At 39.8% G+C, this 25,675-nt stretch overlaps 1 protein-coding gene across 1 annotated transcript in view; it reads left to right on the top strand.

Moving 5' to 3' along the window:
• Positions 1–25,675, top strand: part of ACOXL (acyl-CoA oxidase like) — a 553,504-nt gene that overhangs the window by 155,553 nt on the left and 372,276 nt on the right. Inside the window, exon 10 of the mRNA XM_069075565.1 lies at positions 13,044–13,078. Coding sequence (XP_068931666.1) covers positions 13,044–13,078 — 35 coding nt within the window. The remainder of the gene's footprint in view (positions 1–13,043; positions 13,079–25,675) is intronic.

The raw sequence follows: 25,675 nt of genomic DNA, 5'->3' as shown, positions 1-25,675 counted from the left end.
CTTTTTTTTTCCTTTTCTTCCCAGGAAGAGCTGATCTTTCAACGGTGGAAAAACCACCAATTAAACAGTACTCAAAGCTTATCATAATATTCAGTTGGTAAAATTACCTTGTAATTAGTCTAACAGTGATCCAGAACTTATTAACACCAGAACATGTAAAGTTAGACAGGGCACAGAACTTTGAAACTGCTTCTGCCTGTGGCTTATTCAGCTGCAGCCTCCGGCGTCTGCTTTATTTCTTTCACAAAGCCATCTCCAGTTCTATCTCCTGGGTTTAAGTTTTTAATGGCTTTGGGGCATTTTCTTCTTATGTTTGTTTTAGTCTGAAAGACATTATAAGCTCAAGCACTCACAGTCTGGGCTTATCTCTGCAGGTGAGTAGATTGTATGCTTTGCATGTCAAGGGGAAATCAGTTTGATTTTGATTTTACATTCAGTGTCTATCTGTCTGTGACTCTTTTTGTAGAACCAGACCTTCTTCCTGAGGACAGACCCCTTTATTTTACTGCCATGGTATTAATGGCTGAGCATTCTGAAGTCATGTGTTAATGCATCATGCCTCAGAAATTCTCTTTGAAGATTTTTATTCAGATCTGTAATCTTATCAACATGGGGAACTCCCAGTGTGACTCAGCCATTGGTCTATAACTGATAATATCAAAGCAGGGTTTATTAACCAGGGGTCCAACTCTCAATTCCCAAGGGACCTGTGGATAGATTTCAGGGGATCCAGGAACTTGGATGGGGAAAAAAGTTGCATCTTTTTTCTTTTTTAAAGCAATTGGGGTTAAGTAACTTGCTCAAGGTTACACGGCCAGGTGTTTCTGGGTGGGTGCTAAGTGTCTTGAGCCTGGGATTTGATCTCCAGGTCTTCTCAACACTGGAGCCGGTGCTTTTACTCGCTGTGCTACCTGGCCGCCCCAAAAAGTTGCATCTTAATTTCAATATAATTGATTTCCTTTGTAATCCCATGTATTTTATTTTATGCATTTGAAAATATTATTCTGAGAATGGATCCATAGGCTTCAGCAGACTGTTAAAGGGGTCTATGACATGAAAAAAGGTTAAGAAGTCATGTATGAGAAAGTTGCCTGGGACACTCTTAGGTTTAATGACTTGCCCCTGGTCATATAGCTAGTCTATATCAGAAGCATGACTTGGACCCAGGTCATCCTAACTCCAATGCTGACCCTCTATCCATTACTATCCACATAATCTCATACAGAGAGTCATTCATGGGTTTCATAAAACTAACAAGAAGCTATTGTAATATGAGGAACTCTATGGCAGACTTAGCCTGTCTAAAACTGCCCCTATCTTATATCTCTTAATCTCAGCATTGGAAAATTCTATTCGTTGGACATTGTGTTATGACATTGGACACAAATGGTGATTAATAATATGTCAGCAGGACTATTTCCATGTGACTTTTAAATGTTTTGAATGATGCAGGCCCTGATTTAAGGGTACTTGACTTAAGGGGTCCAGTTTCTAGGAATAGCTATTGTGACTCCCCTTTCTGCCACCATGGGAGCTGCCAGTCTGAGATTACAACTCAAGTTCATTTTCCCATAGAAATGATATTTCTTAATAAGTGATGAGTGGATGCTCCAATAATTCTGCAAGAGAATGTCAATTCAGTTTGAGTCAATAGGCAAGGATTTCGCATCAGCAATGTCCAAGGAAACTAAATTAGGATGCAGCTGAAGGTGCTCAGATGTCACTAACACCAAGAAACTTCCAACGGAATTAAGTTATGACTACATTGTGTTACCCTAGAGGTCTGATACTGCCAGATTTTGCCATAGAAGCAGCTGAGGGCACAGTGGATAGAGTGCTAGGCTGGAGTCAGGAAGACCCAAGTTCAAATTTGACCTCAGAAACTTAATAGCTGTGTGACCCTGGCCAAGTCACTTTACCTCTGTTTGCCTCAGTTTCCTTAACCATAAAATGGGGATAATAATAGCACCTACCTCACAGGATGGTTTTGAGAACCAAATGAGATAATATATGAAGTATTTTGCACATGTTAAAGCTATGTAAATCAGCTGTTGTTGTGTTTGTGGTCTCTAGGAAGCATTGACAGATTCCAGAGGCAACAAAAAATCTGAGCTGAAGGTGCTTGACTAAGGGTGACCCTCTGTGAGTGATTATTTATTCCCATTGCCTCTAGGCTATAATACAAATTCCTTGACTTGGCATTTAAAGCCCTCAACAATATGGTTCTAACTTATTTTTCCACATTGGTTTCAAATGACCCCCTTTCATGTTCTCTGTGTTCCAGCCAAATGAGAGAAGTAGTTGTTCTCTGACTCCTATATTTCTTTTTACCAATGCCCAGATTCTACCTCTCAGCATTCTTACTTCATTCAAGGTTTCACTCAGGGGCTACTTCTTCCTTGAAGCTTCCCCTGTTGTTTCAGTTCCTGTTGTTTTCTTCTTTTCCCCATTACCTTGCATTATACTAATTTGTGTACTCACTCTATCCCTTCAGTAGAATGTAAACCCCTTGAAGATGACCTGGGACTACTCCCCATTTTTGTATCTGTATCCCTAGCCTGGACCAGGCACATAACTCGGGCACTTAATAAACACCGGTTGAATTTAATTGAACTGGGAGGACTTGTCTTTTAAAGGGTTATTTGTAGCCCATACAGAGTCTTACCTTGTCACCAGGTTCTAGTAGAGTCTGAATTTAGCCCATCTCTCAGGTTTATGAGAGCTCAAGGATGCTTTTCTTTGATCAGATGATCATGCTTTACGCTGCAGTTGTTCTTAATCTTCATTTTTTTTTTAAATGTCATGGAACCCTTGACAGTCTGGTAAAGCCTATTTACCCCTTCTTAGAACAGAATAATGTTAAATACATAAAATGTATAAGGTTATAAAGGATAAACCATCATTTTGAAATACAGTTATCAAAACACAAGTTTGTGGACCCCAGTTTAAGAATCTTTGCTTTAGAGCAATGAGACAGTTCTAGTTTCCAAGTGAGTTGGTCCAATAGCTGAATCCAGATGGGATGAATGACATTGGCTCTGTCTTATAAACTCTGCCAATGCCTTGGAGAACATCCTTGAAAATCTGTTATCAATTTCCTGTAGTCAGACAGTTCTAATACTTCGTATGCTTTGAACACCAATTCTTAGCCATATGAACAAATTCCTTCTTAAGAGAATTCATACCCCACCCTTAAAATGACCAGCAGAGTGTTCACTGTGAAGATGCCATTCTTCACACTCATAGAACAGTTTCTAATATCATCTAGGTAATTGTTGCCTAGGGAGGGGTATATCTGTTGAGATGGATGCAAACTAGGAACCTCTCTGGGTGATATTTTTCCAGCAATCGCCATTACTGAAGACATCTGCAGTATGGCTTCTGTTTCCACATGGTGTGGATTAGTTGATTGGAGACAAATAATAGAAGAGACAGGTAAGGGAGACAAGGTTAAAGAGAAACTGAAAGGTCCTTATGCAATTAGAAGAGACTTTGACTGGATATAACTCTTCAGGCCTTTATGAACACTGAGGGGCTCATCCCCCTCCTTTTCCTGGCCACTGGTGGCCCTCTCCATTTTCTCCAATGACACTTCCATCATATGAGTCTGTCCTTTTGCTCTGGGAAGACTCAAGCTAGGGGAGAGTTGTAGTTGCTAACATGGTGGAAAGAGAAACAGTCCTGAGGTTGAACCCAGGAAAACCATAGAAGCTGTCCCATGTTGCCCTCTGTCATGAGTATGTAACCTTACATACACTCTGAGGATCCTTATCCTAACTCCCACTCCTATTGACAGATCAGGTCCCTGGAACTTGGCTACCATCTTGCTTCAGGGTTCTAGGGTTCTAACCCTTAAGAGTCAGAGGGTGATTCTCTAATGTGACCCCACCAATGTGCTCCCCCCCCCTGCAAGATTATTGATTGAGAATTAATTTAGTCTTACAAACTCAACAGCTTTTACAAAGGGTTTTTTTTTAAGATGATACATTAAGAACAGTTGGTACAAAACTTCCCCCTAAAAGTCTGTGACAAACTTTCCAACAAGTACATACAGAGTCCAGGAGAAAGTGGGATCAAACTTAGAAAACACTTGTAAAAAAGAGGTAACTCAGAGCATCTATTTGCTAGAATAAATCTTTTTCTTCCATTTGTGGAGTGCTCAAGAAATGTCCCCCTCAGACACAGCTTCTTTTCTGAGCTCCTTTGTGGAGCTGTGAATCTATGTCTAGCCTGTTCTTGACTCCTAAAACAGATATTACCATCAGCTGATCTAGCTAGGTCACTGATAAGAAGATGGGAAGCCTTCTAGATCCTTTGAAGCTCATAAGGTCCATCCCTGCGCTGAAGGAAAAGATCTAGCCAAGGTTGAAGCTAAGCCTCTCTGACCCCTCCTCACCCAGGTGGTTCCTTCTCAGAAATGTACTGAAAAGCCACACTTGCATGAACCTCTTTAATGACCCCCTTCTCAATTTTGATTATTTTATAGGTGACCCTTGAAATTCAGTGAAATTTTCCTTGCCTATCTGAACATGATTCTTATTGCAATGTCTCTCTGTCTCCAGCTCAGAGATTTTCCATTTAGACTAAAATTTATGATTGATTGTATAGTTGACATGTTTTCACCTGTTTTAAGGTATAAAGACTGTCGTGAGAGTGATTTTTACTTCACCTTTATAGGTATCTGAATTATTCCCTTTCACCTCTGTTGTTGTGCTGAGTGACAGAAGTTTTATGAAGCCACACATTTCCTGATTTCTTCTCTTCGTGAGAAAATTTTGTGGAAAATATCTTTGCCAGTTATTAACAGTTATAGCATACCCAATTTGTACCCTTTATATGAGCATTTTTACAATATTAACCTAAGATATCTTGTCATTGATCCTCTGGATGCAATGTAATTCCAACGTTTTGTTTCAAATAATACCAATAATGAAGGTCACCAGAAAACAGGTGATGTTGACTTTGGTGACAGGATCTGGTCTTTGGGGTGAGTGGCAGGGTTGAATAGCGTTCTTTCACAAAGCTCCTTGGCTTCTTGCAGAATCCGTGCTCCATATCCTTGTTCTACTCCATACCCTTCCATATTCTGGAAGCCACCTTGGCCTCCATGATCCAGCAGTCTTCTGTCCGGAAAAATCCTACTACAGCCTTCTTAAACTATGAAGATCTCTTCACCCTTGAGATCCTTACTCTGATCAGTCTTTTCCTCTCCTGGTACCTTCATTTCAAGGAAGGGCCACCATGTTTACTCCTTCATTCCTCTCTGGGACACCCCCCCCAACTTTCTGGACTTCTTTCTCCACAGTGCCCTCACATGGGTACCTCCTACCCCTCTTCCCCTTTCAGTTTCCTTTCATGTGTTGTTTTCTCCCATTACAAGGGCAGGGAATATCTTTCCTCTTGTTTCTGTTTGTGCTTGGCACAGCACCTGGCACATAGTAAGCATTTAAGAAGGAACAGTCATATCAAACAAATTGTTGTCAATTTTTTGGGGGGGTGGGTGGTATGTAGCGCCAATGCAATATTCACAGTGCCCATGATCACTACAAATATACCTGCATGGTGCTCAATTGCAAAATATAACACTTTCCATATAGAAGACAGAAGCAATACATTTATTCAGACGCCAGAAAACAAAATCCTCAAACCAGTAAGCCGATGCCATCATAGTAGCAAAGAAGTTAATAAGACATAACAGCACAGAGAGCCACACCATCCTCTAGCCTTCCCACAAACCAACATTTACTCACAAGCCTCACTGACTCCCTGGGATGCCTGCTCTCCTCCTACCAGTCTAGCTAGCTCTGATTCCCAGCTTCCTGTGGGCTCTGCTCTACCCTTCAGCAAACTCCTCCCACCACAGGTTCCATGTGATTACATCCAGCCTATTAGGGAGCAGAGTTTATTTTCAAAGCAGGGAAGATCTTCAAATTCCCTTAGGCTTATTAAGGGGCAGGGAAGATCTTCAAATTCCCATTACAGGGAATAATTTTACCATAACTTACTATAATTTCTGTTTTCTCTGCAGATGTACTTTAAATACAAATAATTACAAACAATCATGATTTTACTTTGATATAAAATATTTATCCTACTATCTCTATTTTTCTTTGCCTTATGGATAAAAAAAGTACACTATGGTATAGCTTGGTCAAGAAGTGTTCTTAAATTCTGGTCCTTCTAAATGCTTGTAGATTTGATTTGACTTGTCATTGGTAAACCCAATATTGGTGTTACACCCCACATTTTGAGTAGATATTTTTAATTTTTATAATTGAAAGTGCCTACAAAAATTGTGTAGACCCTGCATTCCCTTTGTTTGCTGTCCCTGTTGACTAGAATTCTCTGACAGTACTGTCCACAGAGTTATGGACAGTATTGATAACAATATTAGTAATCGTACCTTTGCTTAACCTCTGTCACATGCAGGCAGGTAGTAAGGCACATTGTATGTAAGATCTTTGCCTATAATCATTTTGGGAGGGAAGGGAGAGGGAAACCAGACTGTAATTTCATTGGCATAAAGGAAACTCCTGATCAGAGCTAGCTCTGAAATTCACAATTGTATAGAGCTGCCTAGGATGCTGAGAGAGAGGTTAAGGGATTTGTCTAGGGTCACATAGACTGTCCATATTTGTCAGCAGCAGGACTTGAACCCAGGGCTCCCTGACTCTGAGGCAGCTCTCTATCCATTTTTACATACCACCTTTCACTTTGAAGCAATAATGCCAAATTTACATCAGTCAAGAGATGCCACTGGAGAACATCATTGTGAATGTCAAATTCAAAGTAATCCTAAGTTTTCTATGAAGGCTCCAGATTCGCAATGCTAAAAGGACTGCTTCAGTGTCCAGGTAGTAGATTCTGTTTGTCAAATTGAGTCCGTGACTAATGGAACAAGTGGGAAATATGCTTTCAGTGACTCCACATGTTTTACAAATGTCTTTGTCTTTGGTGAAGCAGGAATTTTCAAATGATCTCATCTCAGCATGCATTTAGGACTCATGGATTGTAAAGGGTGCACTGCCACATTCTAGAGGGCCTTAGACTTGACTGTAAGAGGAGAAGATGCAGAAGGGTTTCCTATGATCCTGTGAGTCTGCCTAAGAAGTGTCAGGACATTTGCATGAGTTCCCAGGACCATGTGTGCCATATTGCTTATCTTTTTAATGGGCTGGGAAAGGACTGGAGGGAGAGAAAATTTGGAACTCAAAATTTAAAAATGAATGTTTAAAAGAAAAAAGAAACCTCTCTTCTCTACTCTGTAAAAGAAAAAAAAAAGAAGTGCCGATGTTTGTGTTAGGTGTTATGGGAGAAACTAGCCTCAGGGTGAGTGGAAGGGAACTTTATTGTGTGGACTGTAGATATGAAATTTAACACTGAGATTCAGTAGAGTGAGTCATTTCAATTCAACAAGCGTGCACTGAGCTCCTACAATGTGCGGGGCACTGTGCTGGTTGCTGGAGATACAAAGACAAAAACAAACCAGTCCTGATCCAAAAGGAGATTTATATTCGTCTATGAGGGAAGGGAGAGAAAAACAATATATATATAGCTAAGATACACAATAAATACGAAATGTATACAGAGATGATGTACACTATATCTACACTATGTAATATGTTACATATGCTACCTATATATGTAACAATATCCGGGTGGGGAGATAACACGATTTACTTTTTGGAAGGGTGAGTTGATCAGTGCCACTTGAACTGAGCTCAGAAGGGGGACTGAGGGTTTCTAAGAGGCACAGACGAGGAGAGAGCATTCTAGGTATGATATATTGCCTATTTAAAGCCATAGAGGTGGTAGATGGATTGTCATGTATGGGAAATAGTGAATGGGCTGTGTGTGTGTGTGTGTGTGTGTATGTGTGTGTATGTACACCATAGGATATGTGTGGTAGCTAGGTGACATGGTGGATAGAGTGTCAGGCCTGGAATTGGGAAGACCTGAGTTCAAATCCAGCTTCTGATACTTACTAGCTGTGAGACCCTGGGCAAGTCACTTAACCCTGTTTGCCTCAGTTTCCTTATCTGCAAAATGAACTGGAGAAGGAAATGGCAAACCATTTCATCCAAGAAAAGTCCAAAAAGGGGCCATGAAGAGTCAGAGAGGACTAAAAATGACTAAAGAACAACAACAAAAACAGCATGTGTATTTATACTGCTTATGTTGGTGGGAGAGTAATGTGAACTGAATCTAGAAAGATAGATTGGATCTAGATTATGAAGAGCTTTAGATGCCAAACTGTATTCTTATTTTATTCTGGATTTTATCCTGAAATAGAAAGGCACTGAAGCATCTCAAATAAGGGAATACTACAGCAAAATTTCTCCTTTAGGAATCTTGCCTCTGTGTGGGGAAAGGTTTAATGGAGGGAGAGGCTGGAGGCAGGGAGACCAGTCAATTAGTTGGTCAATAAACATTTATTAAGCATTTACTGTATTCCTGATAGCCCTGCCATACACCAGAGGTACAAAGAAAGACAAAACACAATCCTTGTCCTTAAGGAACTCACATTCTAAAGGGGGAAATAATATGCAAATAGACAAATTCTCCATTAGATTGTGAACTCCTTGAGGGTAAGAACTGTCTTCTGCCTCTTTTTGTATCCCTTGGCCTTAGCACAATGCTTGGCACATAGTAGGTGCTTAATAAATGTCTGTTGACTGACTGGCTGACAGGTACATATGAGATATATGACCCCTTTTGGGGTTTTTCTTGGCAAAGATACTGGAGTAGTTTGCCAGTTCTTTCTCTAGTTCATTTTACAAATGAGGAAACTGAGGCAAACAGATTAAGTGACTTGCCCAGAGTCACACAGCTGGTAAGTAAATCTGAGTCTGGATTTGAATTCAGGAAGATAAGTCTTCCTGACCCCAGACTTGGCATTCTATGCAATATGGTGCTGCCTAGCTGCCCTGGTACATAGAGTAGACAGATTGTAAAGCCAGAGGGGAAGATACTGGGTGGAGGAGAAGGGCTGAGAAAGGCTTCCTGCAGAAGGTAAGATTTGAGGTGAGTCTTGAAGGAAGTCAGGTAAACTAAGAGGTAGAGAAGGGAGGCTGAGCAGTCAAGGCACAGGAGATAGCCATTGCAAAGGCACAGAATTGGGAGTTGGACGGTTGCTTTTGAGGAACAGAAAGTAGGCCCGTATAGCTGGATTGTGGAGTGGGCTAGGGAATAAAATGTACGAAAACTGGAAAGGTAGAAGGATTTTAAATGTGGTGTAGAGGACTTTGCGTTTGACCTAGAGGTAATAGGGAGCCACTGGAGTATGAGTATGGGAGGAAGGAGCATAATATGGTTAGACCTCCACTTTAGGAAAATCACTGGCACTCAAATTTGGGAAAAATTAGAATGGGGAGGAGACTGGAGGCAGGGAGATCAATTAGAAAGCTATTTCATTAGTACAGGCACGAGAGGACAAGGGTAGAACTAGAGTGGTGGCTCTGTGGGTAAAGAGATGGGGACACGAGCGATGAATGCCATTGGAGATGACAAGATTCAGCACCAAATTAGATATTGCCACTTAGGAGTCAATGCTTTTGAGTGAAGCAGAGAATGTTCAAAAGAACTGGTGTGTATGAAAATGGAGATTTTGTGCAAGTGCAAGTGAGCCAATGTCTATTCTAGAGAGAGTATGTGCTGGGGTAAGAATGGGAAGGGAGCTGTATCACCTTCTCTATCCTATGTCAACAGGTAATCATGATGTCACAAGGCTTAAGTGAAATAAGTTTTATTATAAGGGAAATGAGCATACATGTGGAACCCAAAGAGTTCATAGTCCTTACTAAAGTTTGCATAGTTATGACAGTACAACTAAAAGAATGAGAAGAAAACAGCAAGGGTCATGGCATGGGAGGGGAAGGGTGCTGTAAGGTAACCCAAAGGGGAGGAGCAAGGTCATGGCAAAAGCCCTATTCTTTTTCCTTGGGAACCCCTCCCTTAATACCTAGCACCTCCTCCCCACCCCTCACTACTCAATAATACCATTTTTTATATTGGTGAAGTCCCTGGTCAGGTTCTTTATTGTACAACTTACCCGAATACCTCATTTATGAACCCTGCAATGTCCAGATAGGAAGAGAAAGAGTCTGGGAGTTAGGAGGAGGAGAAGACCTCCAGTACAATGTGTGTGGCTGGGAATGATGAGATCATCACACTAAGTTATTTTCTTCAAGATAATAGGAAATTCTAGAAGAGATTTCCTTGAAGCTGGCTGATCAATAATATATGTTTTTGTTGTTGAGTCATTTCAATCATGTCTGACTCTTCATGCCCTCTTTTGGATTTTCTTGGCAAAGATGCTGAAGTGTTGACCAACTTCTTCTCCAGCTCATTTTTACAAATAAGGAAACTGAGGCAAACAGGGATGAGTGAATTACCCAGGGTCACACAGCTATTAAATGTCAGAGGTAGGATTTGAACTCAGATCCTTCTAACTCTAGGGGCCAGCATGTTATCCATTGTGTCACCTGGCTGCTCTAATATGTGTTTGCTGAATTGAATTTAATATACCCACTCCCTCTACTGCTAGTGCCTTCCCTCTGAGACTGTCTCCCATCTATAATGCATATTTCTTATATGTATATAGTTATTTGCATGTTGCCTCTCTCATTAGAATGTGAGCACCTGGAAGGCAGGGATCCCAGAGTGCATTTCTTGGCCCCAAGTTAGCTATCTCCATTCATCAAACCAGTCAGATCATTGTCGGGTCTTTACCCTGTGCCATGTGGCTTGTTTCTCAATCTCTCTCCCACTTAGCACAGTACTTGGCCCACCATAAGTACCATTAATAATCATTGACATACTGACTCTTCCAAGGGCTTGCCTGGGTTCGTTAGAGGCTGTATTCAGTTGTTTAATGGTAGCCCTGGAGAGTGGGTTCACACTGCTTGTGATTGGCTGAATTTGTTGAGTTCAGCCACTGATAAACAGACAAGGGATGAGCAGGCTTTCATTGTGACGGAACATCTCTGTTGCAAAACCTATTCTAGAAACCACTATAGAGAGCTCCTATGGAGGGGTGGCTAGGTGGCACAGTAAATAGAGCATCAGCCCTGGAGTCAGGAGGACCTGAGTTCAAATATGACCTCAGATACTTAACACTTACTAGCCATGTGACCTTGGGCAAGTCACTTAACCCTAATTGCCCTGCCTTTCCCTCTGCAAAAAGCTAAAACAAAACAAAAAAAAATCAGGGAGCTATTTGGGGGATGAGATATGGACCTGGGAATTCACGGATACAGGAACTTCCTGGGTAGAAACCCTATTGGTGTAGAGTGGCAGTTTTTCTGCAGTGTACATTCTTAGAGAGTTGCCTGAGAACTGAGAAGCTAAGTGATTCTGTTAGGCCAGCCATCTATTTATTTTGTAACATGGGAATGAAATCACTGCGTTATGTCCCCAAAAATGTGTCAAAATCTAACATTTAAGATCACCGATTTCGAATTGGAAGGTTTCATCATTTAGTCCGATCCACTTCCACCACCACCACCACCTCACTTTTTTGACCCTGGAAGAGATCTTTGAGGTCTTGTAGTTCAACCCCTTCATTTCACAGATGAAGAAACTGAGGACCAGATGGGTGAAGTAGCTTGTCCAACATCATGCAGGTAGTAAGTAGCAGAGCTGGAATTTGAACTCCAGGTCCACTGACTTTAAATCCAAGAGACAGCATGCTATAGCAGACAGAATGCTAGAAGACATGGGTTCAAATCTCACCTCACTCACTAGTTTTGTGACTCTGAACAAGTAACCTAACTTCTCTGGGCCTTAATTTCCCCACATTTAAAATGAAGAAGTTGGACTAAACAATAAGATTCCTTTTACCTCTAAATCTTTCAGCTCCGAATGCCTGATCCCATGTTTCTTAACTTGTCCAGCATCTCATAGCTAGTAAATGGCAAATTCCCCTTCCATGTGTGAAGAATCATTTTATAGCCCTCTTAGCAATGCAGCTTACCTTTCTTCTGAGTTAAATAGGCTAGCATAGCCTTGGAGGGTAATGAATGGTCTTTCTAAGGGAAAATTCATTCATGAATTGAAGGACTGCCTATGATATAGTGGTTAAGTCTGCTCGTATACCCTTCCAGGGCCCAGTGGAACGCAATTGCAAATCACAAAGTTTTTACTATGCTTATGCTCTATCTAAAGCTACTTGTAACAGAGAAGAGGACATCTCAGTGCAGGACTTCACAGACCACTACATCCTACACATTCACACTCTTCGATCCTTTTTTCTTTTTAAACTTCTGTCTGCCTCAGAGACAACTTCTCACCCAAGTCTGCTTTGTCTCTTATACATAAAAGCTTAGGATACTCTAGTTGGAGAGTCAAAGGGAAGTGAAGATTTGATAATTACCCAGTTAACTTGATCAACATTGACAGCCTGACTGGATGACCCCAGAGTGCATTTCTTGGCCCTGAGTTGGCTGTCTCCATTCATCAACCCGATCAGATAATTGCCAGGTCTCTACTTCACTCTGTGCTGTGTGGGCTGTTTCTTAGTCTTCCTTTCACTTCAAGGGGGAGTGCTGGTTGCAGAAAGAGTGGGGGAAGGAACTAGGCCTAGAGGCATTTGTAAACTTTTATGCTCTATCAGCTTTGGATCATCATGACCCCTTCCCTCGCTGGGCCAGTGACTTGTAATGTGGAACAGTCTGGGAATGAACTTTGGAAACATTTAAGCACTGTGCTCCTGGGGCCTTTTGACTTTTTTGGTTTATTTGTTTCAAAGTTAAATGTGTTCTGCTTTAGAAGCTCTTTCCTCACAAGCAAGACCTTCATTCTAATCTACAACTACCCTTTAGTCTTCTTTAACAGCTTTTCAATCTTCACGATTCCCTTGGAATGTTGAGTTCATACTAAAGAGGTGACATGCAAAACATCCCATTTAGAAAGAGTTGAGAGTGGTGCATTTTGTTAGGAATAGTTTTTCCCCAAAATAATTAACCATATAACATTCATTTATTTTGAATTTAAACCATGCTTGACAAGATTTAACTTGTTTTTTTTTTTCTCTTTAATTACAGCTTGGTCTGACAATAGCCATTCGCTATAGCCACAGGTAAATGTTTTCTTCTTCTTTTAAGAGGTAGCCCTGCCAATTTACAGTGTTTGCATTTGATAACAATATAAATATTTTGTGGACATCATTGCGTAGCTAGTTGACAAAATGGGTGTGTTAGCAAAGCAATTATAGGCACTGTTAAAGTTGCTTTGGTCCCATGGTGTGATGGAAAGAGCACTGCTTTTTGGATAGGAGGACCTGGGTTTGAATCTTTAGTTTATCTGCTACTTATGACTGGCATGTCCTTGGGCAAGTCACTTGTCCTCTTTGTTCAGAATTGTAAATAGAGGTAACATGGCATAGTGAATTGAGAGCAGGCCTTGGAGTCAGGAAGGCCTGGGTTCAAGTGCTATCTCCAACACCTACTGACTCTTTGATCTTGGGCAGTTGACTTAACCTCTCAGTGTCCCCGGGGCAATTTTCTAACACTATATAAGTTGTAGAATAGTTGGATATCTGTATTAATGAAGAGAGTTTTCTCACTGAGAGTTCCCTATACCAATGAAATTATAGGTTCAGACCCATCCCAACCTCCCCCCAAAACCCACAGCAAAAAACTTTTTTGATATCTGTAAAGATAAATGCAGCTTTCCAAATTGTTTCTGAGTCCTCTGCCTATGCAGTGTCCCAAAAGTGTTAATGTGAAGAAATCATTCCCACCTCTCAGCCCATCTCTGTCCCCAACTAAAGACTACTGCATATTCTCAATTTATCCCCCATGTTTGTGATACTTGTTTACCTGAGGCTTTTCTCTTCACTGACATCCTTTATCCAGAATGGGATAGTTCTTTCCTTAAACCTATTTAGACAATGTTTAAGATGTTTTGTTTTGTTTTTTGCTAGATTGATTGAAGGAGGTGAGAGAAAGGACTCAGAAAATCCTTCTGATCCAAAAGTAAAGTTTCCTTTTTGATTTCTGTCTTCTCTGGTATAGCCTGACCTCTGAACGCTGGGTAAACAGAAGTGTGTTATAAGATTAAGTGGAATTCCAGGGTAGATGCTAAAAACCAACTTTATTCTGAGCATACTATTACAAGTTGGTTTTTAGGAATTTTAGATCTTCAAAGAACAATCTTCTTCTTTATTCCCCATACCCCCCCCCCCAAATCAATAGACTTTCTTAGTGCTTCTCATTTAATTATCACATGTTACATTGATATAATGGATAGAGCACTGGGCCTGAGTAAAGAAGAACTGAGTTCAAACCCGGTTTCAGACATTTACTTGCTGTATGACCTTGGAGAGGTCCCCTCTGACTGCCTCAACTGTTTCCTCAGTTGTAAAATGGGGATAATAATAGCACCTACCACCCACAGTTGTTGTGAGGATGAAATGAGATAATATTTTAAGGCATTTAGCGCTGTTCCTGACACATAGTAGGAGCTAAATAAATACTTGTCTCTCCTTTCCCTCCACCATTTTACTTTGTATTTTCTTTTTGCTACCCATCCCTGTTTCCTTTGCTACATTGAAAAAGGAAAGGAAAACAAAACCCTTGTAACAAATATAGATAGTAGATCAAAACAAATGACCACTTTGGTACTGTCTAGAACTGTATATCTTGTTCTGCATCTTGAGTCCATCACTCAAGAAGTAGGTTCTTCCCCAGTCCACTGGAATCTCGGTTGGTACCTACCTTGATCAGGGTGCCCAAGATTTGCAGAGCTGTATTTATTATTTGTGAAATATCTTATTTTTTTCTATTGGATTATAAGCTCTTTGAGGGTAGAACTTGGTTCTTATGTTTGTTTCCCTTCAGCTCTATTTAATCCAATAAGCATTTGTTAAATACCTGCCACAGGCGCTGTATGTTGTTAAATGTTGTGAATGGACAAAGATAAATAAAAAAAAACCAACACATGTTTGTCTGCAGGGAGCTTACACTTTATTTGGGTAAGGTAACATTTGCATATGTAAGTAAGTATATAATATTCAAGGAGGGAGGAAGCACTAACATCTAGGGGGACTACAAATGACTTCCTGTTCGTGGTAGTACCTGAACTGCTCCTTGAAGGAAGGTGGGGTTTGTCAGAGGAGGAAGTGATAAGGGTATATGCTTTCTAGGTACATGGGAGAATATGAGCAAAGGGAGATGGAATTCCAAGTCTAGGGAAAAGTTCACAGTCTCTTTTGACTAAAATACTAGGTGTGAGTGGAGGGAGGGGTAACGTGAAATAGGCTAGAGTCAGACTTTTTTTTTTTTTTTTAAGCAATCGGGGTTAAGTAACTTGCTCAAGGTTACACGGCCAGGTGTTTCTGGGTGGGTGCTAAGTGTCTGAGCCCGGGATTCCATCTCCAGGTCATCCCAACACTGGAGCCAGTGCTTTTACTTGCTGTGCTACCTGGCCACCCAAGAGTCAGACTCTTAAGAGTTTTAAATATCATGGTGAAGAGTTTGCATTTTATTCTTGAAAAAGTAGGAAGCCACCAAAGCACATAGCATCTAGGATAGCTCCATGCACTTAGTAGGTACCCTTTGAATGGATTTGAAATTGCAATGATTCTGAATTCTTATGCCTACATTGCCCATGTAATCTCTAACAAAAGATCCATTCTAAGAGGTGCTATGGAGAAAGGATGGTGTAAGACTCTAGCAAGGACAGGGCTTGGTGATGTTTGCTATAGTGACCAAATAGAGATGTCAGTCAAAGGTGGTACCAAAGTTTAGAGACTGGACAATGGAAGATGGTTAGATCATTAGCAGTGACTGGGGTAAAGGGAAGGAGATGAGCTTTGTGAAGAGGAAGGACAAGCTCAGTTTTAAAATATCCAGGCTGTATTTCACTTTCAATTAGACTCCTGGAGTTTTATGCAAAGCTACCATGAGAACATAGATAGGGAAAGACTAGATTACCTCCAAAGCAAGTTGTAACCCCACTGCAGTGATGTGGGCAAAGACATCTTTGAAGATGTTGCTAAATTACTTCACAAGTATGCTGAAACTATAGACATATTGTCCCTCATTCCCAGTGCCTTGCACAAATAAGGCTCTTAATAAATGTTTGTTGAATTCACCTTCCCACCTAAATTAATGAATCAAGTGTACTCCTCCCCCCCATTTCCTTTTTAAAAATTATTTACTGTTACCTTTAATTTTTTTAAAAAAAATTGAGTTCCAAATGCTCCTTCTCCCTCAAATCCTTCCCCCCCACCTCAGGAAAGCAAGCAATATGACATAAATTATACACGTGAAGTCATACAGAAGATATTGCTTTATTATCCAGATTGCAAAACCAAACCAAAATAGGAACAATAAAAAGTAGGAAACATAAAGAAAGTGAAAAAAGTATGCTTCAGTCTACACTCAGAGTTCATCATTTTTTCTCTGGTGGTGGATAGCATTTATCATCATGGGACCCATGATGAATTGGAATTGTCTTGGATCACTGTCTTGATCAGAGTAGCTGTTTTTCACAGTTGATTGTAACAGGCACTGTTACAATGTACAATATTCTCCTAGTTCTGTTCACTTTTCTTTGTTTAAAAAAGTTCATATAAGACTTCCAAGGTTTTTCTGATACCTTGCTCATCATCTCTCTTATAGTACAATGGTATTCCATCACAATCTTATACTATAAGTAGTTCAGTCATTCTCCAATTGATGGACATCCCCTCAGTTTCCAAATCTTTGCTACCATAAAAAGAGCTGCTATAAATATTTTTGTACATTTAGGTCCTCCCCCCACCTTTTTTTCACCTCTCTGGAGTACAGATCTAGCAGTGGTATTACTGGGTTAAAGGGTATGCATAGTTTGATACCCCTTTGAGCATTGTTCCAAATTGTTCTCCAGAATGGTTGGACCAGTTCACAACTCCACCAACAATGCATTAGTGTTCATATTCTTCCTCATCCCCTACAGAATTTATTATTCTCCTTTTCTAACATGTTAGCCACATGGTGTAAGGTGGTACCTCAGAATTGTCTCAATTTGCATTTCTTTAATTAGTAGTGATTTAGAGCTTTTAATAATTTGACTATTGATCTCTTTGGCATACAGCCCGAGAAGTTCTAGTCTCTTAGCCAGTTTTGATGCTTACTGCTTTTTAGTAAAGTTTGAAATCTGGAACTGCTAGACCACCTTCCTTCACATTTTTTATTGATTTTCTTGATATTCTTGACCTTTTGTTCTTCTAAATGAATTTTATTATTATTTTCTAGCTTTATAAAATAATTTTTGATAGTTTGATATAACACTGAATAAGTAAATCAATTTAAGTAGAATTGTCATTTTTCTTATATTGGTTTGGCCTACCCATGAGCAATTAATTTTTTTTTTAAGCAATTGGGGTTAAGTAACTTGCTCAAGGTTACATGGCCAGGTGTTTCTGGGTGGGTGCTAAGTGTCTGAGCCCAGATTCAATCCCAGGTCATCACAACTCTGGGGCCTGTGCTCTTACTTGCTGTGCTACCTGGCCGCCGCTATGAACAATTAATATTTTCCAGTTGTTTAAATCTGTCTTTATTTATGTGAAAAGTGTTTTGTAATTGTGTTCATATAGTCCCTGGGTTTGTCTTGGCAGGTAGACTCCCAAGTATTTTATAATATCTGCAGTTATTTCAAATGGAAATTCTCTATTTCTTCCTGCTGGGTTTTGTTGGTAATTATGTAGAAATGTTGATTATTTGTTTGGGTTTACTTTATATCCTGCAACTTTGTTGAAGTTGTTGATTGTTTCAACTAGTTTTTTAGTTGATTTTCTAGGGTTCTAAGTATATCATCATATCATCTGCAAAGTGTGATAGTTTTGTTTCCTTACTACCTATTTTTATTCCTTGATTTCTTTTTCTTTTTTTATAACTACTACCAATATTGAATAATAATGGTATAATGGCATCTTTCCTTCACCTCTGATCTTATTGGGAAAGCCTGATCTTTTTGTGAAAGCCCCATTACAGCTAATGCTTGTTCTTCCTTTTAGATAGATTTTTGTTGTTTAGTCATTTTCAATTGTGTCTGATTCATGATTCCTTTTTTAGGTTTTCTTGGCAAAGACACTGGAGTGGGTTGTCATGTCTTTCTCCAACTCATTTTCCAGATGAGGAAACTGAGGTAAACAGGGGTAAGTGACTTGCCCAGGATCACACAGTTAGTTAAGTGTCTAAGGCCAGATTTAAATTCAGGTCTTCCTGACTCCAGGTCCAGTGCTCTATCCATTGTGTCACCTAGCTGCCCCTCAGTAGACAGATGTTACTTATCACTTTAAGAAAGACTCCATTTATTCCTATGCTTTCTAGTGTTTTAAATAAAAATGGGTATTACAATTTTTCAAAAGTTTTTTTTTTTCTGCATCTGTTGATATAATCATGTGGTTGGTGGCACAGTGGATAGAGCATGGGATCTTGAATCAATAAATTCTTTGTGACTTCAAATCCAGAAACTTACTAGCTGTGTGACCTTACACAAGTCACTTAACTCTGTTTGCCTCAGTGTCTTCATATAAAATGAGCTGCCAAAGGAAATGCCAAACCACTCTAGTATCTTTGTGAAGAAAACCCCAAATGGGGTAACGAACAGTTAGTCATGACTGAATAACTGAACAGCAACAAAAATTGACATAATCATATTATATTTTGTTGTTTGTGATTGATATGGTAAGTTTTACCTATAGTTTTCCTAATATTGAACTAGCCCTGCATTCCTGGTATAAATCCCACCTGGTCACACACACACACACACACACACACACACACACACACACACACATATATATTTGATTTTAAAACTTTCAATTCCAGATTCATTCCCTTCCCCCTCTGCCACCCACCCCTACTGGGGAGACAAGCAGTTCAGTATAGGTTGTACATGTGCGGCTAATGCAAAACAATAACATAGTAGATATATTGTAAAAGACTGACTATATTTCCCTCCCTCCTATCCCACCTCCCACTTGTTCTGTTCTCTACTTTGATCCTGTCCCTTTTCAAAAGTGGGTGCTTCCAACTTCCCTCCCCCCCCAGCCTGCCCTCCCTTCCATCATCCCCCCTCTCATCCCCTTCCCCCCCATTCTCCTGGAGGGTGAGATCCCCTATTTAGTGTGTATTTCCCTCCCTCCTCAGGCCAGATTCAATAGGAATAAGGTTGACCCATTCCCTTTTGCCTTCCTGTTCTTCCCCTCCATTGTAACCATTTTCCCTTGCCTCTTCTGTATGAGATAGTTTGCCCCAATCTTGTCTCTCCCCATCTCCTCTCATTATATTTCTCTCACCTCTTAATTTCACCTTTTAAGTATCATCCCTTCCTGTTAAATTGGTCCCGTGCCCTCTATCTATGTATACCTGTAAACATATATACACACATTCACATATGTATTCATATGCCCACATACCCTCATATAAAGACATATATATTTATTTCTAATCCCTTCAACTACTGAGAAAAGTTTCATAAGTTACAATTATTGTTTTTCCATGTAGGAATATTAATAGTTCAACTTTGATAAGTTCCTTATGATTTCTTTTCCCTGTTTACCTTCTCATGCTTCTCTTGCTTCTTGTATCTGAATGTCAAATTTTCTATTTAACTCTGGTTTTTTCAGCAAGAATGCTTGAAAGTCCTCTATTCCACTGAATGACCATATTTTCCCCTGAAACATGATACTCAGTTTTGCTGGGTAGGTGACTCTTGGTTTTAATTCCAGCTCTCTTGACCTCTGGAATATCACATTCCAAGCCCTTTGATCCCTCAGTGTAGAAGCTGCCAGATCCTGGGTTATTCTGATTGTGTTTCCACAGTATTCAAATTGTTTCTTCCTGGCTGCTTGTAATATTCTCTCCTTAATCTGGGAATTCTGGAACCTGGCTATAATATTCCTAGGAGTTTTCTTTTGGGGATCTTTTTCAGGAGGTGATCGGTGGATTCTTTCAACCTCTATTTTGCCCTCTGGTACTAAAACATCAGGGCAGTTTTCTTTGAGAACTTCCTGGAGGATGCTTTCTAGGTTCTTACTTTGATCATGGCTTTCAGGTAGTCCAATAATTTTTAAATTATCTCTCCTGGATCTATTTTCCAGGTCAGTGGTTTTTCCCATGAGATATTTCACATTGCCTTCTATTCTTTCATTTGTTTGGATCTGTTTAACAGCATCTTGATTTCTCATAAAGTCATTAGCTTCAATTTGCTCCAGTCTAATTCTGAAGCAATGATTCTCCTCATTGAGCTTTTGAGATTCTTTTTCCATCTGGCAAATTCGACTTTTTAAGGCATTCTTCTCCTCATTGCCTTTTTGAGCCTCCTTTGCCATTTGAGTCAGTCTGTTTTTTAAGGTATTATTTTCTTCAGTCAGGCTGTTGACTCTCATTTCATAATTTTCTTGCATTGTTCTCATTTCTCTTCCCAATTTTTCCTCCACTTCTCTTATCTGCTTCTTAAGGTCCTCTATGGCCTGTAACCAGTTTGTATTTTCCTTTGAAGCTTTTGGTGCAGGAGTTCTGACTTCACTGTTTTCCTCCTGTTCCATGCCTTGCTCCTTCTTGTCCCAAAAAATAGGAGTGTAATGTTGGAACCTTCTGTTTGCTTTGTTTCCTTTGCCTGCTCATTTTGCCACTCAATTATTTGACTTTTGGGCTTTTTGCCACAGTAGGACTCTGCCACCAGACAGGGGAGTTTTCGTCCCAAACGCTGGGGTTTTCTTAGCTGCTGGAGGTATTAGATGGGTGCCCTCTCTGAGGTCTCCACACACACTGTTAAGCTGGACACACACCCCAGGACCTCCACCCTAGACTGCAATCCAGATCCAAGTAGGTTAAAGCAAGAGTGATTACCCCTCAGACTGGTGCTTGGTCCCCCTACACTCTGCAGGCCAGGAGCTGAAGCCGCCACGTGGCGCTGGCAGGCTGTGCTGGTGTCTCAGCGGTTTCTTGCCCCCGGGGGTAAAAGCCATGCACTCCCACTTACTGGGTCCCAAAGTCCAGACTGCACTGGCCTCTCACCTTGTCCTTCGCATTGGTAAATCTGGAAAAGGCCACAGCTGCTGCTGATCTGGAGTCCCTCTGGCAGGCAGCTGGTTAGGCCCGCCCTGAGGCTAAAGCCTCCACGTGGTGCTGGGCTCAGCTCCCAGAGTGCTGCGCTGCCCGATTCCTGCCGGCCTGCCGGGCTGTCCTCCGAAAATTTATATTTTTCAAAAAAAATCATTCATTTCACTTAGATTGTCAGTTTTACTGGCATAGAATCAGGCAGAATGGCTACTACTAAATGCTTTAATTTTATTTCCATTGCTGTTGCATTCACCTTTTTCATTTTTGAAATTTGGTTTTCTTCTTTTTTTTACAAATCAAATTAACTAATGATTTATCTATTTTTATTGTTTTTTTTTCCATATACCAGGTACTAGATTTATTAGTTCAATGATTTTTTTTTAACTTTCAATTTTTATTAATCTCTTTTGATTTTCAGGATTTTCAATTTGGCATCGTTGAAGCTTTGTTCTTTTTTCCTTTTTTTTTTTAGTTGCATACCCAATTCATTAATCTGCTCTTTCTTGCTTTTACTGATGTATATGTTTAGAGATATAAAATTTCCCTTCTGCTTTGTATCTCACAAATTTTGGTATGTTGTTTCATTGACATTCTCTTTAATGAAATGATTGTTTCTATCATTTGTTTTTTGACCCACTCATTCTTTAGAATGAAATTATTTGGTTTCCAATTATTTTTTAATTCATGCTTTCATAGCACCTTATTGAATTTGATTTTTGTTCTATTATAGTCTGAAGGATTCTGAATTTGTTGATGAGGTTTTTATGTTCTAATACATAGTCAGTTTTTGTGATGATGTCATGTACTACTAAGAAAAAATCTATAATTTTTTCTATCCACATTCAATTTTCTCCAGAGGTCTAACATACCTAACTTTTCTAAAATTCTATTAATCTCGTTAACATCTTATTTATTTTATGGTTAGATTTATCTAGGTCTGAAAGGTGAAAGTTGAGATTCTCCATAGCTTTTTTTTGTATAGTTTTATTGTCTGTTTCCTCCTGTAAGTCATTTAACTTTTCCTTTAAGAATTTTGATGATGTGCCATTTGGTGCATATGTATTTACTATTGATATTATTTTATTATCTATGATGCCTTTTAGTAAAATGTATTTCCTCTGCTTAGCTTTTTAAATTAGGTCTAGTTTTGTATTAGCCTTGTCTGAGATCAAATGTTCCTTAAATAGTGGTAAAAGTACTAGATTTGGATCCTGGATCTTGACTCTGCCACTAACAAGATATGTATGGCTGTGAATAAGTCACATCATTACTATGGGCCTCATTTTCCTTATCTCTATAAGACAGGGAGGTTGTGATGATCAAATGAGATGCTCTCTGTAACATGATTTGTAAATAATTAAGTACTAAATAAATAAATTATTTATATCAATTATTCTGTGTGTATTAAAGGATCAAAGAACACACAGAGAGAATAAGTATCTTGCCCTAAGGTTATATAGGTACTAAGGGATGGAGCTGGGGTTTGGATTCTGGTCCTTGGACTCCCAATGTACTAGATTACACTGCCTCTCTGTCATTGCCACTTTGTCAAAAAAGGAAGTGAGCCTTTATGTTCTTAAGGGGTGGTTGGTTCTGGGGAGATATGTGTTTGACTTAATGAAATGATTTAATTTTAAGATCTAGCCATCTAATCCCTGATCCAGTCAATGCCAAAGGGTATGTTGTAGAAGGCTAAGCAGATATATGTAGGTGGTAGAAATATCCCATGCTGAGGAATCTGCCATTAGCAGCTGTGCTTTTATAGGAACCTGTGGATACTTCATTGTCGTTCATAATGTTTTTATTGTTTTTTTTGTGAAGTCATTTTCATAGAATTGATTTTTTTTTCCTGTATTTGCATTTTCCACTACATGGTTTGAGGGTTTTTCTGTGTGGAATCCATACTGTGGGTGACAATTTGGTATCCCCAGAATTGCCCTTTGCAGATAAAACTCTCAGGGCCTCCACCACCCACACAGTGGGGAAAGATTTCCTGGTGTGTGGGTGTTTTTCTCTCTTTTTTTTTTCCACAAGGTTTAAAGATAGGTTACATGTTCTTACTGCAAATTTTAGTGAAACTAGTTTGAGAAGCAGAAATCTTTAAGGTAAGTACTTTGGGGCAAAAAAATCAACAACACAACATGAAATTAACTAATGGGCTTTGAGTTGGGCATCTCATCCTTCAGGTTCACGTCTGATGTGATGTTGGAGAGTCTGTTAAACAATGGTTTGGGGATAATATGGAGTGTTTATATCATAATTTTTGGGAGAACACTTATGAAAACAAAATGAGAGGGCCACCTCTTAGCCCCTAAATCTAAGGATGGCCTTTTTCATCAAGGAGATAGAGGTGGCAAATTTTAGTTTGATTTTGTCAATATTGAATTGATACCTACGAGGTTGTACCTTTTGCACCAATGCCTAAGTGCATATTTTTCTCAGCAGCTGACTTGTATCAGTCTCTCTTAAAACCTAAGAAAAGCAGATTAGCTAGAATCTTTAGCTTGAACCCTAAATCTCATAGGATTCCAATGTAAACAAAATTTAATGGAGAATATAACCTCCTTGAAGGCTGGGACTATCTTTTCTTTTGTCTTTGTATCTCCAGTACTTAGCACAATGTCTAACATATAGTAGGTGCATAATAAATGATTGTTGGATGAGATTTGATTCTCTGGGTTTACACCACTCATCCTTACCCTTGCCTTGTGGGAGAGGGAAACTTTGGAGCAGGACAGCAGACTGGTGATCACAGAGGCAGAAAACTAGAGGCAGGCTGCTATAATGGCAGAACTCTGGATCTCAAGTCATGTGAGACCCGAGTTCAAATTATCCCCTTAACACTAGCTATGAGACCATGGCCAACTCATTTAATTTCTTTGAACATTTCTTATATGTATCCCCATTTGTAACAAAGGGATAATTATATATTGCACCTACCTTATGATGTTGTTATAAAGGTTATATGAGAAAACATACATGAAGAGTTTTGTGAACTTTAAAGCACTACATAACTGTAAAATGTTATTATTACCTTATGCTATTCTCTTATTGAAGATTGTTCTGTACCATTCTTTTGGTCATTCTGGGATATTGGGGTGGGGGAAGGGCTGTGCCCTTTGTAAAAGTTTGGTGAGGTCTTCTTTTCATGACTCACCACCCAAGGTAGTACCTTTTTTGACCTCCCCCACCTCACCCCCACTCCCTACTTCTTCATCTCCTCGTCATTCACACTTGATAACATTTTCCCTGATGGTCCAGATGTCTCATTAGAAGTCTGGGCTCTGGGGAGAGACTTCTGGAGGAGGGAGAAAATTGAGAACAGCACTTGATCCGTCTCACGAAGTTTGCATGAGCAGTTTGGCCATCGTCTCTGACTGGGGACATCGCTTGCGTGCTCACCTCTGAAAACAGAGACTCGTTGAATTAAGCAGGTTAAGATCAGGCACTCTGAGAACTGGTCTTGAATATGCTCATGCCTTTGTCTTGAATGAACCCAGACGGCATAGCAAAAAAGTGATGGGGTCATGGACTTTAGTTTGCTGATTTAGAGTATGAGCTAAGTTTGAAGTTTCTAGGCAAAGCAGAACATTTATTGAATGGATATGCGGCTGCTGAGAAAGGAGCTGTCTCTTTAAAATACAAAGGAAGTAGAAGACAAGAAACACAGCATTAGAGCATATAGGATTTTGATTTTGAATGTGGTTGGCAAATATCTAGCGACTTTTATTTTGCGCTGGTTTGATCTCTTGGAAGGCAGCTCTGGCTCTCCAAGTTCTGTGAAAATAAACAAAGATGCCTTTCTGTGTCCCCATGACCCCCACCCCCTACTCTAAGCAAAGGAATAGCTGTCGCTGGCTGTTTTTCTCTTCTGTTCCCTTTTCCAGATGTCACAGGGAGGCAAAAAAGCAGCCTTAAGTACAGGGTATCCAAGAAATTATTCAAGCTTGACTGTATCAATCACCTTGAAATCACTTTGAAATTTCCTTCTCTGATCACAATCTCCTGCCTTTCTACTTCTCCCACTCCTTTGCTTCTTCCATCGTGCTTCTTTACCCTCTGTGACCTTTAGTTCCTACATTCCTTCCTATTCTCTAAGTCTTCCTATTCCTGCCTCCCAACAAAGCAATTTTATGGGTTGGTAGGTTTAAAGCCAAGAAGGGACCTTAGAGTTCATCTTCAAGCTCCTCATTTTAAAGATTTGGGAACTGAGGACAGAGAGGTAAAATGACTTGTCCAAGGTTACACAAGGAGTAAATGGCAGAGCTGTGACTGGCTTTGTGGTAAGGCATTTCAATATCTCCCTCTCCCCTGTGCTTGAATTTCCAGGTCTTTTGATTTAGCCAATCAGCTAGTAGACATTTAGTAAGTGCCTGCTGTGGGACAAGCTCTGTGTGCTAAGTGCTGCAGAAAAAATGAAAGGAGAAAAATACTATCTGCTTTCAGGGTGCTCACAGTCTAATGGAGGAAACAATATTAAAACTACTATATAGAAATAAGATATCTGTATATGTACATGTATGTATGTGTGTAAATACACACCCCGAGGTTATGGACACCAAACAGAGGATTTCATTTTATATTTGATGCTGGGGGTGATAGGGAGTCCCTGGAATTTC

This window comes from Petaurus breviceps, unplaced genomic scaffold (assembly GCF_028583685.1).
Source record: "Petaurus breviceps papuanus isolate PSGF00001 unplaced genomic scaffold, PetGlider_PUasm1.0 90919, whole genome shotgun sequence".
Lineage (NCBI taxonomy): Eukaryota > Metazoa > Chordata > Mammalia > Diprotodontia > Petauridae > Petaurus > Petaurus breviceps.
This window is presented reverse-complemented; position numbering and strand designations above follow the sequence as displayed.